Source organism: Eulemur rufifrons, chromosome 9, assembly GCF_041146395.1.
Source record: "Eulemur rufifrons isolate Redbay chromosome 9, OSU_ERuf_1, whole genome shotgun sequence".
Lineage (NCBI taxonomy): Eukaryota > Metazoa > Chordata > Mammalia > Primates > Lemuridae > Eulemur > Eulemur rufifrons.
Window position 1 is genome coordinate 13,078,256 of NC_090991.1, and position 15,684 is coordinate 13,093,939.

At 37.0% G+C, this 15,684-nt stretch overlaps 1 protein-coding gene across 1 annotated transcript in view; it reads left to right on the top strand.

The window, feature by feature from the left end:
- UBE2G1 (ubiquitin conjugating enzyme E2 G1) overlaps nt 1-15,684 on the top strand; it is a 95,001-nt gene that overhangs the window by 66,796 nt on the left and 12,521 nt on the right. Inside the window, 3 exon segments of the mRNA XM_069483105.1 lie at nt 361-458; nt 6,079-6,257; nt 12,363-12,486. Of these exon segments, the coding sequence (XP_069339206.1) occupies nt 361-458; nt 6,079-6,257; nt 12,363-12,449 (364 nt within the window). The 3' untranslated portion in view covers nt 12,450-12,486.

Sequence of the window (15,684 nt, forward strand, 5' to 3'; positions counted from 1 at the left end):
GATTATAGTTTGAGAACAACCTAGGGAAAGTGGTGACTTGAACCCTGTAGGTGATATTAAACCTTCTGAATTTTGTTGAAAGTACATTGGGAAGTGATGGGAAGGTTTGTCCAATAGCAGTAACGTGATCAGAACTGGATGCCTTTTTAGCAAATGCTTTCTTTCATTTTTACTAGCTGTCTTGAGAGTTTAATAACTAGTGACTGCTAGTAACTGCCTACAGGGAGTCCTGATTATTTATTTACTTCATTTTTGGTGTTAGTGCTAACATCCTTGTTTTGTATTTTTTTTTTTAATGATTGTTTACTTATAAGCAGGAACTTATAGGCAAGAACTTGTTTTTGTTTTTGTTTTTTCCAGTGAAGGTGGTGTTTTTAAGGCTCATCTCACTTTCCCAAAAGATTATCCCCTCCGGCCTCCTAAAATGAAATTCATTACAGAAATCTGGCACCCAAATGGTAAGTTTATTGAATTTTATTTTTACAGTTGCAAATATGTTGGCCTGTGAGTGAAGTTTTCAAGGTTAATAAGAAAGATATAGTTCTTAATGAAACTGGTCTGTAATATTTGTACTAGATTCATAGTGTTCATTGTGCACCTGGCCTTGTACTAAATTCTTTGAAAGGGGAGTAACATCATATGGAAAGTTATTTTTTTAAATTAGTTTTCAGCTCTTTTTGAGACAGTGTTCCAAACTAAGGCAAGATTCCTGAGTGAATAGTCAGCTTTAACAGAGCTCCTATGATTAAGGTGATAAATTTCACAGTATTAGGTAACTTATTGGCTATTAGAAAGAGCACAGAAAATTTTAAACCTGGATTTTTGATTTATATTTTCTTGCCTTAACTTTTATACCATGGGTTACTCTTTACTTTTATCTGTATTCTTAACTGTAAAAAAGGAATGTCCCACCTACTTTATGAGGAGACAGGATCAGATGAAATAACACAGTCATAATAATTAGAAAAATGTATCAATGGTGTGTGTGGAAATGTAAATTAAGCTTGGAAAGCATCTAATACTATTATGCATGAAATAATGATGTTGACTTTTTTACCCATAGAATAGCTACCATTTAAAATCTACTTTTGTGAACCAAAGGTTAGGTTAGATAAGGTGTGTTCATATGTAGTGTCTTTAAGCTTTTGGCTTTGTTTTGTATGATAGAGCTTGCAAGCATTTGTTTTCTAATTATTTTGACTATGTGTAGTCAGAGTTGTCTTTTTAGGCTACTATACTGATTTACTTTCTGCTTCTCATTGTCAAGACTCTTTTAGTTGCAAGGAATAGAAACATATATATATTAGTTTAAGCAAAAGTCAGTAAGAGAGGAATGAATGAATGAGTGAATATCAGAAGGATATGGAGTTTATAGTAGAACCCAAGGCTTGAAAAACAGATGGGTATTATGAGAGACTGGAACTGGAAAATGGAAAACTATGGGGAACCAAGGGAGCTACCAAATTTCATTGCATCCAAGACAGCAGTGATCATAAAAGATACATAGTTATTTTTTATACCAGTAAGAAGAGGAAAATAACAATTGTGGTAGAATGCATTGATGGGAGTCATGATGTGTGGGTACATGAATTTGTGACATCTGCCTCTTGTTACTTTGACATTTTTTTCATCTTTCTAGGCTTTTGGCAGTTTCTCTTGCCTTCACTTGAATTACCTAATGTATGAGAGGCAATCTTTTTGCACCTATTTCGAAAGGAGATATAAACAAAGCTTCCGAATGTTGGCTTTACCATGAATTAGCTGTGTCATTCTAGGCAAAGCCTCTTTGAGACTTAATTTTTCTGTGAAAATTAAATGAGAGCAAGCATATATGTTAGCAAACACACGGGACTTCTCTCTGGTAAAAAGGATAACAATTGCCTAGGTAGTTTAAGAGGACACCTGATGAAGTGAGTTAATTAAAAAAAGTTTGAAAAGGTTGAAGAGGCTTTTCATTTTGTAGGTCATAAGGAAGAGGCATTGTAGAAGTAAATGATTGAGATTAATTTGTGAGAGAGGATAATTCGTCAAGAAAGGATACCTGAGGAGGGGATGGCATTTTTTCTAGAGATCCAGTCTAGCTAATGGGGAGGCTGAGGTAGGAGGATATTTTGAGCCCAAGAGTTGGAGCCTGTAGTGAGCTATGATTGTGTTACTGTACTCCAACCTGGGCAACAGAGCAAGACCCTGTCTCGGGGGTGGGGGGCGGGGGGAAATTATTGAATTAAAACCATGAGATACCACTTTATACCGTCTAGGATGACTGTAATCAAAAAGACAGATAATAACAATGATGAGGAAGTTAGAGAAATTAGAACCCTCACTCACTCCTGGCAAGAATGTAAAGTGGTACAGATGTTTGGAAAGCAGTCTAGCATTTGCTCAAAAGGTTAAACATACTTACCACTCCTAGGTAAATAGCCAAGAAAATTAGAAACATATGTCCACAAAAAACATGTACATTAGTGTTCATAGCAGCATTATTCATAATAGCCAAAAAGCAGAAACAACTCAAATGTCTATCAATTGATAAATGGAAAAATAAAATGTAGCGTATTCATATAACAGAATATTATGTAACAATAAAAAGAAATGAAGTACTGATACATGCTGCAACATGGGCAAACCTTGAAACATTGTGTTAAGTAAACAAAGCCACTCAGAAAAGATCGCATAGTGTAAGATTCCATTTATATGACATGTACAGAATAGACAAATCCCATAGAAACAGAAAGTAGATGAGTGGTTGGCTAGGGCTGGGGGAAAGTTGAGGGGGGAAAATGAAGAATGATTGCTAATGGCTATGGGTTTCTTTTTGGGGTGATGAAAATATTCTAAAGCTGATTGTGGTGATGGTTGCACAACTCTGTAAACATGCTAGTTAGAAACTATTAAGTAATATACTTCAAATGGGTGAATTATGTGGTATAGGTTGAATTATATCTCAACAGAGCTGCCACAAAGATTATTATAGGGTAAATATTAGTTTTGTGTGGTTTAGATACTTTCAATTTGGACTTGGTTTTTCTTGAGGTATACTTGCTACATCCAGTTAGATAATTTGATAAAACTAGTTCAGCGTTCAATAGTCAGCTTAGGGCCTTGGAAATTACTGTACCAAGATGATAGGTAATAGCTTGGCACAGTGGCTCATGCCCGTAATCCTACCACTCAGGGAGGCCCAGGCGGGAGGATCACTTGAGCTTAGGAGTTCGAGACCTGAGCAAGAGTGAGACCCTGTCTCTACTAAAAATAGAAAGAAGTTAGCTGAGAAACTAAAATAGAAAAAAAAAAAAAAAAAAAAATTAGCCGGGCATGGTGGGACATACCTATAGTCCCAGCTACTCGGGAGGCTGAGGCAGGAGAATCGCTTGAGCCCAGGAGTTTGAGGTTGCTGTGAGCTAGGCTGATGCCATGGCACTCTAGCCCGGGCAACAGAGCAAGACTCTGTCTCAAAAAAAAATAAATAAATAAAAAATAGATAACATTGTGATATAATGAATTAGCTGATTTACCCAGGATAAAGATGGTTATTGTTGGAGATTAGGATAATATCAAAAGTCATATTAAGGGAAAGGAAAATGAGAAAGACTGAAAGAACCATACAAGAACCGGGGAAAAACAGGGTGTCACAGAAGCTAAGGGAGGAAAATGTGTCCAGGAAGATGTTTTTAACAATATCTATTTTCTTGGCTTAGAAGGGTTTACTTTAGATAGATAATAATAGAAGGACCCAGGAGAATGTGTTATCCAGACCACTTGGTGGTAACAGTCATAGTGTCCTGATAGGGAGTAGAAACCAGTTTCCAGTACGGTAAAGGAGTACCTAAGCACTGAGTAGAGAAGATGAGGATAAATCAGCTTTTCATAGTTTTAGATGAATGGCTTCAATAGAAAGGAGATAGCTAGAAGGATATGCATTGTTCAGGTAGTTTAATAATCATAGCTACGACCTCTCATAGAAGAGATATGCTTTGTTTTTAGTAATTGATGCTGAGACTGTTGGCTAGCTATTTATGGGGAAAATGATTTAATTTTGTTCATATCAAACAGCAAAGTAATTTAAAACTCTAAATGGAATAAAAAGTTACAGGTGATTTTAAAAAATAGTATTTACTATCACTTATTTGGTATACATATGTAGGGACAAGAACTTTCTAGTTTCAAAAGTAATAAACATTGTTAGAGTTAAAAAAGAAACTAAAGAAAAATAACAACTACATGCAATATAGGATTCTTAAGTGAATTTTGTATCAGAAAATACAGCTAGCTCTGAAAAACGTTAAAATGAAAGAAAAAAGTAACAGACAAAAATTATATGGGGGAAAATTAAAAAGCATTTTGGCAATGGAAAAGTAAACCCCAAGTACGTAACTGGCTACTAAAGGGCAAGAACAGATATTTCACAGAAGAGGAAAGACAGGTTATCGTCATGGAAAATTGTCACCTCAAACATACCTAGAAAGCTAATTAGTGTATGAAATTTAAACTATATCAATAATGGACATTCTTCATTCTGGGTGAGGAGACGATGAAATGGTTACTTATAATCCTTTAAAATATAATTTGGGGCCAGTTCTCTTTTGTAGGGAGAGCCAGCCTCTACTTTATGGAGTAGACTTTCTATAGTTTCTGCAGGGGACCAGTTCTCTCCTGCAAGGAGAACTTGCCTCTGTTGTCTGTGGAGTAGACTTTCCACGGTTTCTGAATAAGTTTTACTTTCACTTTAGAAAATAAATAAAATATAATTTAATAATAGGTATTAAGCCTAAAAACATTCTCATTCTAATGTAAATTGTGTGTTTAAAATGAAAGGACATGGGTGTGTTGGTGCACACTTGTAGTGCCAGCATCTCAGAAGGCTGAGGTGGGAAGATCGCTTGAGGCCGGGAGTTCGAGGCTGAAATAAACTATGATCATGCCTCTGAATAGACACTGTACTCCAGCCTCTCCAACATAGTGAGATACCATCTCAAAGGGGAAAAAAAGAAAAATGACATGAGAAGTTTAAAAATCTGAAGATCCTAGATTAGTGATAACTTAATTTTTTACAAAAGAAAAATGGATCTTACATGGATTCCCTCTGATAGAATTCTGCATAAAATATATAGTGATGTTTTCAAGGAAAAGTAACTTGGAAAAAATCCTTACTATGAAATAAGTAAAGAAAACATAGTAAAATCATACTCTATAAACTTTTTTGCTGAACTGTTATGTGTAGTATTTATAAGTTTTGATGTTATTCTTGCCTCTTGATCTAGTGATTCCATTTTAGCTGATAGATTTTACTTGTAGGTGGAGGTGGGTTGAGAAGAGGAACCTTAGAGTATTTGGAAATACAGGTGCATTCCACCATACTGGCTAAGTTTTTTATTTTTTGTGGAGATGGGTCTGGCTGTTGCCCAGACTGGTCTCAAACTCCTGCCCTCAAGCAATCTTCCCATCTTGACCTCCCAAAGTGCTAGGATTGCAGGTTTGAGCCATTGTGCCCAGCCTGAATATCATATATGTTGATAAATTTTTCACTGGCAATACAACATGTTCCTTTTTGTGCTCCTTTCCCTGAAGTATAATTTTGCCTTAATATGGTTTTAAAAGTACGTTATGATATTCTTGTTCCTAAGAATATCTTTAGACCTTTGACTATCACCATTTAAGTCAATAAATTAATGAGGAAATAAGGAAACCATTACATGGAAACTCATTTCTGGTGTTTTGGATCATACACTTTTTGCAAATGAAGAACAGATCCAATAGTTGCCATTTATTCATTCACATTGTATTTACTACCTATAAATGCTAAGCACCATCCATCTGCATGCTAGATATCTTAAAGTTTAATGTAAATGAAAAAGATAGGTTACATTTCTGTTGGATTTATCAGGTGGATCCTGAGTATTTGGTAAAATCCTATAGTCTTCCTAAAAAGTCAGTAGATTTCATTTTGGAAATTAACTTCTATATATATGTAATGTTTTATACAGGTACTGTGAGAATTGGGATCAAATTTTAACAGACATTTTATATATAACAAATTAGCAATGTGTTAAAACAAGACTCTTTTCTCTCATTTTGCAGTTGATAAAAATGGTGATGTGTGCATTTCTATTCTTCACGAGCCTGGGGAAGATAAATATGGTTATGAAAAGCCAGAGGAACGCTGGCTCCCTATCCACACTGTGGAAACTATCATGATTAGTGTCATTTCTATGCTGGCAGACCCTAATGGAGACTCACCTGCTAATGTTGATGCTGCGGTAAGATGGTCCCATGCATACATCTTCCCTCCCTCTGCCTGTCCCTCTTAATAAAACTCATCTTGATCTATAGTATCTCTCTCTATATATGTATGTGTGTGTACGTATATCCCTATTTATTTTTTGACAAACATTGTATTGTGTACATGTTGGTTTGAAATATGTATACATTGTGGAATGGTTAATTCGACCTATTTAACATATGTATCACCTCACACACCATTTTTTTTGTGCTGAGAACACTTAAAATCTACTCTCAGCAGTTTCCAAGAATGCACTACATTGTCTTTAGCCTTATTCACCATGTCGTATAATAGATATCCTGAACTGACTCCTCCTTATTATTGTAGCTAACATAATAATAGCTACAATAATTTGTTAAGTGAGACACAATATAAAAAGATATAAATTGTGATATCAGAATTTAAAATGTGGGATGGGAGGGGATGGAGTAAAAGTGTAGAGTTTTTAACTACACTGAAAGCTAAATTGTTAACACCTTAAAATATCCTATTACAAGAAGGTTTTTTTTGTGTGTGTGTATATGTGTGTGTGTGTGTGTGTGTGTGTGTGTGACAGAGTCTCGCTCTTTTGCCCTGGCTAGAGTGCCGTGGCATCAGCCTAGCTCACAGCAATCTCAAACTCCTGGGCTTAAGCAATCCTTCTGCCTCAGCCTCCCGAGTAGCTGGGACTCCAGGAATGCGCCACCATGCCCGGCTAATTTTTTCTATATATTTTTAGTTGTCCAGATAATTTCTTTCTATTTTTAAGTATAAACAGGGTCTCGCTCTTGCTCAGGCTGGTCTCGAACTCCTGACCTCGAGTGATCCTCCTGCCTCGGCCTCCCAGAGTGCTAGGATTATAGGCATGAGCCACCTCGACCGGCCTGCAAGAAGTTTTTGTAAGCTTCATGGTAACCACAAAGCAAAAACCTATAGTAGTTACACAAAAGATAAAAATATTTACATCTATTTATTTTTCTCCTGAATCTTATGGAAGTTACACACATAAGCTTTACCTTTAAATACTTGAGCTTGCATCTTATAAAAATAAGGACGCTCATATGTGACTATTTCAGTATTGTCATGCCTCAGAAAATTTAATGTCAGGTCTCTATTAAACTGCATATTCTTATCCCCAAGTTTTAAAACTTTCACTTCTTTAGAAACGTTGTATTAGTTATATGACCACCACTATACCCTTCACTTAGATTCACCAATTGTGGAGATTTGTAACCTTTTTTTTTTTTTTTTCTCTGAACTATTTGAGAGTAGTTTGTAGATATTATAACCTTTCACCCCTAAATACTTCAGCATGTATCCCCTAAGAACAAGGGTATCCTTCCACATACACATAGTACAAGTCTGTCATTGATATAGTACTATTATTGATTATACATATATAGTCCATATTCACAGTGGACTGTATTGTCCAAATATTGTTCTTCATAGCTGCTCTTCTCCCAACTCTTACCTTTTTAAATTTTTTTAAAATCCAGAGTCCACTCTAGGAACCAGCATTGTGTTTTGTATTCAAGTTTTACTGGTTTCCTTTAATCTAAGATAGTTCCTAGTTCCTTAGCCTTCTGTCTTCCTTTGAGGAGCCTTTTGTTCTAATTCTTATTCCTGGAACCTTTGTGAGTAGTATATGTCAAAACTAGGAGATAATATTTACCTTTTTTCTTGGGTTAATAAAAACTTGGGTGAAATCTTATATATAGATAACCCCTTTTGGAACCTGTGGCTTGGAATTTTTGAATTTAGTAATAGAATTGAACTAAAAACTGGTAGAAAACCATTTTGACTTTCTATTTAATCAAGTATCAGTCCAAGCAATACAAGAGATGATCGGGGAAGGGAGAAGGGGCGATAGCTCCATTTAGAAAACATATCCCAGGGGATCATTTTGAGAGAGAACTAATTAATGTTTCATTTGGTTCATGCTCAGCTATCAGCTCTTTTAATGTTAGAATTGACGAGTTGCCTTTTAATCTTAAAGAAGGGTAAATTAATAGCCAATAACTGAAACCATGAATATGCAAAAATTATTAACCTTCAAAACAACTGAGTCCTGAAACGGCTGAATCTACTATAAAAGTAAAGCCATTCTCTTGATGCTAAACATTTTCCCGAAGGTAGAAATTGGCCTTAATATAAAGTTCAAATATATAAACGTGAATTCTAGTCTCAACACCATAAATTAAGCAAAATCTATTCCATTTTTTCTTGAAACCCACTGATTCCTCTTCTAGTTTAACTAGTTACTTGTCTCATACTTAAACTAAAACTTTCTTGCAAAAAGTTTTATTTACTTTTCTTACTTGCTTGTACTTCCTATATCTTACATCTTTGATCATAGTTTTATACGTTTTGTTTTTCTAACCTCTCAATCAGCAGTATCTATTCCAAGAAACCCCCATTTTTCTTAGAGATCTCTCTCTGGCATCCCTCCAAATTTGATTGGCTCGCAGCTTGCTGCCTGGTTGCCTTGCTTGGATTTCTCCTTCACTGCTATTCTGGATTGGACCTGCTGTTTCCTGGATCCCATTTCTTCTCTTTCTTCTTGGTTGACTTCCTTTTGTTTGGTACTTCATCCTAGAGAAATGTCTTAGGGTTTGTGGGAATTAAATCCTGAATCCTTTCATGATTCAAGGTGCTTTAATCCTTCCCTTAAACTTGATCGATACTTTGTTTATAGAATTCTAGGGAGAGAAATCAAATTTACACAGAATTTATATTTTAGAATTTATTGTTGATGAGAAAGTTGATGCTAGGCTGATTCTTCTCCATTTTTAGGTCACCTGTTCTTCCCCCCACCCCTTCCCTTTAGGCTCTTTATTCTTCCTCTTCTGAAATTTCACAGAGTTGTGTGAACTCTTTTAATGTTCCATTTCTAGTTGATGTATACCCTTTGAGTTTAAAGACTTCACCCCTAGGAAATTTTCCTTTTTAATAACTTCTGTCTGTTTAATATTCTCTCTTATGTATGTATGTATGTATGTATGTATAAAAAGAGCCACGGTCTCCCAGACTAGAGTGCAGTGGTGCGATCACAGCTCTCTGCAACCTCCAACTTCTGGGCTTAGGGTATCCTTTTGCCTCAGTTTCCTGTGTAGTGAGGGGTAAAAACATGTGCTGCCACGCACGGCTAATTTAAAAAATTTTTTTTGTAGAGATGGGGTTTCATTTTGTTGCCCAGGCTGGTCTCAAACTCCGGGCTTCAAGCGATCCTCCCACCTCGGTCTTCCAAAGTACTAGGTTACAGACATGAATCATCACACTCACCCAATATTCTCTCCTTTGAATTTGTTTTTGTTATTGCCCGGATTGATCCCTTGTATTTTATTTTTTTCTTCTAAAACAGAGTCAGTTTATTGAATTTTCATTTTGGCAGTATTATGTTTAAGTAGCTTATTTTCTCCATTAATTCCATTCTCATTGAATTTTATCACTGTTTAATGAATTTAGTAGTTCTTAAATGTTTTGAATTTTAAAAACTTACTTTCTGAAGTCTGTTTCTCTGGGGTCAGTTTTTCTTTTGTGTTTCTTTTGTGTTTTCAAGTCTGCTTCAGAACTCTGTAGGCTTTCTACACAACTGTCTATGATTGAGAATGAAAGTCTTCGAAAGCAAATTGGAAGTGTATGTGTGTGTACACGCCTGTGTGCATGTGCATGTATGTACAGTATTAATGTCGTTCAAAGATGTGTGGATGGAGCAGGGTGTGGTGGCCCTTGCCTATAATCCAGGCAACTCTCGGGAGGCTGAGGAGGGAGGATAACTTGAGCCCAGAAATTCAAGACCAGCCTGGGAAACATAGCCTGCCTCAAAAAAAAAAAAGTGTAAGTGGCAAGGCAGATGTTAAACTGAAAGTAAGGATAAGGGTTGGGGGAAGAGGGTGAGGGTGTCATTGAATGCCCAAATGGAGGAGTAATTACTTTCTGCATCAATACCCACACTAGCAGTTCTAATTCCTGTATTCTTCAGTATATCTATATAAAATCTATTATCATTATTATTTTAGGAAAGTACTAAAATTCTGGATATAGGTAGGAGAAAAATGTTGAGGATACAGACTTTCAATTAATCTGTCCTTTTTCAGCCTCTTTTCTTACTCGGGTTCTTCTCAAGATGTGGCATTTCTGCTGGGTGTAGTTGCTCAGGCCTGTATTCCTAGTACTTTGGGAGACCAAAGCAGGAGGATCACTTGAACCCAGGAGTTCATGATGAGCCTGGCAACATAGTGAGACCTTGTCTCTCAAAAAAAATTAACATGGCGGCATGGTGGCACATGCCTATACTCCCAGCTGCCCTGGAGGCTGAGGCGGGAGGATTGCTTGAAGCCAGGAGTGCAAGGCTACAGTGAGCTGTGATCATGCCACTCACTGCACTCCAGCCTGGACAACAGAGGAACCCTGTCTCTATGGAAAATAAATATATATTGCCCTTTCCAAATTTTAGCTTCTTTAGGACGCTGTTTGGTTTAGGTCCTTTTCCTCCTTTGTTCTGATTTTGTTGAGACTTCTCTAGGCTGCTAATTCCTCTTCTCTGCTGCATGTTTTAATACTCTTCTGTCTACTTGTGGTCTTCCAGAAAGCCTCATTATTGGATGACTTCCTGCCATTTTCTTTATCATTGAGGGTTTATACCTTAAAAAAATTTTCCAATATGATCATTTTTAATAGTCTCAGTACAGCAAAAGAGATACACATACATACATTTTGCTGTATTGAATTAATAGTTCTCCCTGTATAACGTGGGGTAGTCCACAGTGCATGGCACAATGGACTTAATGAAAGGAAAGGTAGGTATGTTAGTTGCTGTTCCCTACTTTGAAACCATCATCTGCCAATCTACCCTCCACGTAGAAACCATCCTCTCCCAGTCTTGACTCAGTCACCAGAGAATGTCAGTTATATAAGCCTCTCTAGACTCCTTTTCACCCTCTGCCATAGAGTTGCATCTTTTTGCTTCTCACCTACTTTATTGTAATAGCTTCCTATCTCGTCTCCCTGCTCGCCGACTTCTCTCTGCTATTTTTAGCTAATTTTTTTTTTGAGATTGTCCTTTCCCCTTTTCCCCCATAAGTGGAATTGCTCTTTTCTTCCTTTTACTTAAAAATGACAATGAGATAATTACAGATGTTACAACATTTTATTCATTAATATTTCAGAAACATCTAAAAGATCAGGACATTCTTCTACATAATCACAATACCATTATTGTACCTAACCAAATTTACTGTAAATTCCCTATTGTATTCACATGCCCAATTTACATTAATATTTCCCCATTGTCTCCCAGAATGTTCAAAACTTTCTTTCCCAGACCTGATGATGATTGAAAGACTTTACTGATCATGTGGCCTAGATTAGTTCCCTTCTTCCTTAGTTCCATGGTAATCTCTGTATGTGTGGATATTATGGCTTATCTCACAAGTTTATTGGTATGTCTTCCTTTGAGGGCAGCAATTGTTTTTTTGAATCTCTTCCTTTCCGAGGGCAAGTATTAAGGATTTCTGTAATCCTCAGTGTCCCTAAATGAATGATATATTAAGAAAAAGGAAAGTAGGCTGGGCATTTGTGAGCATTTCCTGCTGGTTACGTGCTAGGTAAAATCATCTCTCCCATTTTCGTGTGCCTGGCTGTGATAGTCATCATTGTCATCTGTTTGGCCCTACACTAGAAATAGTACTCGGTATCTCTCAGTATGATGCATCCCACCCATCTACCTTATATTGGAGAAACATCCCTGTTTACTTTATTTTCCCATTTCCTGTAGGGAGATAAGTCTGAATGTCTTATTTGTAAATTGTAGCTTTCTTTTTCATTATGATACAAAACTGTAAATGTTCTTTTGTGGCCTATTTCTTTTTGAAAGTGTTTTGTTTTTCCTCTAGAGGTAATTTGCATAGGAGATTTCTGTGTGTATTTGCCAGCAGAGTGCCTTACAAAAGTGTTTTTTGACTGCTTTTTTTACCTTATCAGGTTTACAACACTTTTAAATTATACAAATTACCAAGGGATTCCATTCAAAATTAAATAGGTATTTAAGATTATAAAAGGAGAGTTTGCATAAATTCATTTGATATTACTTTTGTATCTACAGAAAGAATGGAGGGAAGACAGAAATGGAGAATTTAAAAGAAAAGTTGCCCGCTGTGTAAGAAAAAGCCAAGAAACTGCTTTTGAGTGACATTTATTTAGCAGCTAGTAACTTCACTTACTTCAGGGTAAGTTTATTTTAAAAATCATACTTTTGCTTTTTTGTGTCAAATAAGTTTTGGGTAATTGTGTGATTTGGGTATTTGAATTGCTTGATTTTCACTGACTTCAGTTTTGTTTTTTGTTTTTTTTTTTTATTTCTTGAGACAGAATATCACTTTGTTGCCCGGGCTAGAGTGAGTGCCATGGCATCAGCCTAGCTCACAGCAACCTCCAACTCCTGGGCTTAAGTGATCCTCCTGCCTCAGCCTCCTGAGCAGCTGGGACCACAGGTGTGAGCCACCACACCCAACTAATTTTTTGTTTCTATTTTTAGTTGACTGGCTAATTTTTTTTTTCTATTTTTTAGTAGAGACGGAGTCTTGCTCCTGCTTAGGCTGGTCTGGAACTCCTGAGCTCAAGCTATCCTCCCTCCTGGGCCTCCCAGAGTGCTAGGATTAGAGGCATGAGCCACCGTGCCCAGCCAGTTTTCCTCATAGCAGTATCGAGTAGTCTCCTGGTTCCCAAGGATACAGAATGACCTGCTGTTTTTCTCCTTTATTACACTCAGCTGTTTTTAACTAGATAGTCTATATTCTTGTGGTGACAGTCTGTTTATTTTCACTGATGGTAAAATTTCTATTGATAAAAGAAAGATCATGGCCAGGCGCAGTTGCTTACGCCTGTAATCCTAGCACTCTGGGAGGCGGGAGGATCACTGAGGTCAGGAGTTCTCGACCAGCCTGAGCAAGAGTGAGACCCCGTCTCTACTAAAAAAAATAGAAAGAAATTGGCCGGACAACTAAAAATATATATAGAAAAAATTAGCCGGGCATGGTGGCACATGCCTGTAGTCCCAGCTACTTGGGAGGCTGAGGCAGGAGGATCAGTTGAGCCCAGGAGCTGGAGGTTGCTATGAGCTAGGCTGATACCATGGCACTCTAGCCTGGGCAACAGAGTGAGACTCTGTCTCAAAAAAATAAAAAATTAAAAAATAATAATTTTTCAGATGTCTGATAATATCAAATGTTGGAGAGGATATGCAGCAAATGGGATCCTTATCCTTGCCAATAAGAGTATAAACAAACAAACAAAAAAAGAGTATAAACAGATGCAACACTTTGGAAAACAATTTGGCATTATCTAGTCAAAGTGATGAGCATGTATCCTTAACAATTCCACCCCTAGGTATATATCCTAGAGAAACTCTGGTAGTATGTGTGAATCAGGAAACAAAGATAGCCACACTCTATAACAGCAAAAACAAAACTCCTGCTCCAATTCAGAAAATGACTGCACCGAGAAAAAAGAATAGAGAAGTAATTTATCTAATGAAATACTACACAAAAGCGAAGGGATGAAATGTATCGATTTACAACACAGATCAACTTGAAGAATGTTGAACAATAAAAACCATGAAATAATATATCCATTGTAATTCCACATGTATACTGCTCAAAAAATGTGTAATACATTGTCTAAAAATGCAAAGTTGGTAAAATTATGAAGAACAGCAATGGTAAACATGGAATTAGGAATATGAGAAAAGGATGGCATAGAGGAAGGGAGTATAGGAGATATAACAGGTAGTGGTAATGTTCATTTTCTTAAGATAGGTGGTGAATTCAGGGGTATGCCATGAATTGTGATTCTGTAGATGCTACATTTCATACTTCTTTTTTTTTTTGAGACAGAGTCTCACTCTGTTGCCCGTGCTAGAGTGCCGTGGTGTCAGCCTAGCTCACAGCAACTTCAAACTCCTGGGCTCAAGCAATCCTACTGCCTCAGCCTCCCGTAGCTGGGACTACAGGCATGTGCCACCATGCCCGGCTAACTTTTTTCTATATATTTTTAGTTGTCCAGGTAATTTCTTTCTATTTTTTTAGTAGAAACTGGGTATCGTTCTTGCTCAGGCTGGTCTCGAACTCCTGAGCTCAAACGATCCGCCCGCCTTGGCCTCCTGAGTGCTAAGATTACAGGCGTGAGCCACCGCATCCGGCCTTACATTTCATACTTTTTATCACCTTGATATTTATTTATTTTTATTTATTTTATTTTATTTATTTTTAATTTTTATTTCAGCATATTGTGGGGGTACAAAAGTTCAGGTTGCGTATATTGCCCTTGGGCCCCCCCCCCCCCCCAATCAGAGCTTCAAGCGTGTCCATCCCCTAGACGGTGCCCATTGCACTCATTATGTATGTATACACCCATGCCTTCCCCGCCCAACATCTGCCTGACACCCTATTTTTTAATTTCTTTGAGACAGAGTCTCACTCTATTGCCCAGGCTAGAGTGCTGTGGCACCAGCCTAGCTCACAGCAACCTTAAACTCCTGGGCTCAAGTGATTCTCTGCCTCAGTCTCCTGAGTAGCTGGGACTACAGGCATGTGCCACCATGCCCGGCTAATTTTTTCTATATGTATTTTTAGTTGTCCATATAATCTCTTTCTATTTCTTTAGTAGAGGCAGAGTCTCGCTCTTGCTCAGGCTGCTCTCAAACTCCTGAGCTCAAACAATCCACCCGCCTCAGCCTCCCAGAGTGCTAGGATTATAGGCGTGAGCCACCGTGCCCGGCCTGAAAAATTATTAATCAGGATGTTGTACAATGATAGGTTATCGTGAACTTAATGTGCATTACCCTATTTATCAATGATATTGCATAGCATTTCATGTGTTTGACCATTGAGGTTGGAAATGCCTGTTCAGATTTTTAGACTATTTTTCTGTTAGGTTGTTATTTGGAATACTGGTCATTTTATTTTCTTTATAGTATCTTTGGATGAACAAGAGGTTCTTAAAATTTTAATACGGTTGAATTTGTTAGTCCTTTCCTTTATGGATTTTAGTTTTATGTCTTAGTTAAGAAATTCTTATCTTTGCCATCAAGGAAAGAAAATTTTGTTTTCTAAAAGTTTTAATAAGTTGCCTTTAATAACTGTGTTGAATCCACTGAAATTCATTTTCGTGTATGGTATGAGATAATGGTTAGACTTCAGCCCCCTACCTTCCCCCCAGTGTATAACTGTTGACTGCATCATTTATTGACAAGTCTTTCTTTCATCACGGATAGACAATGCCAGTTATGTTATAAAATTACATTTCCAGGTATGTGTTGATCTGTTTTGGCCTTTCTGTTTTTTATTGGTTGGCTTGTCTATCCATTTACCAGTATCACACTGTCTTAAATTTTATTTGTTATTTTTATGATTAAATGTATCAAATGT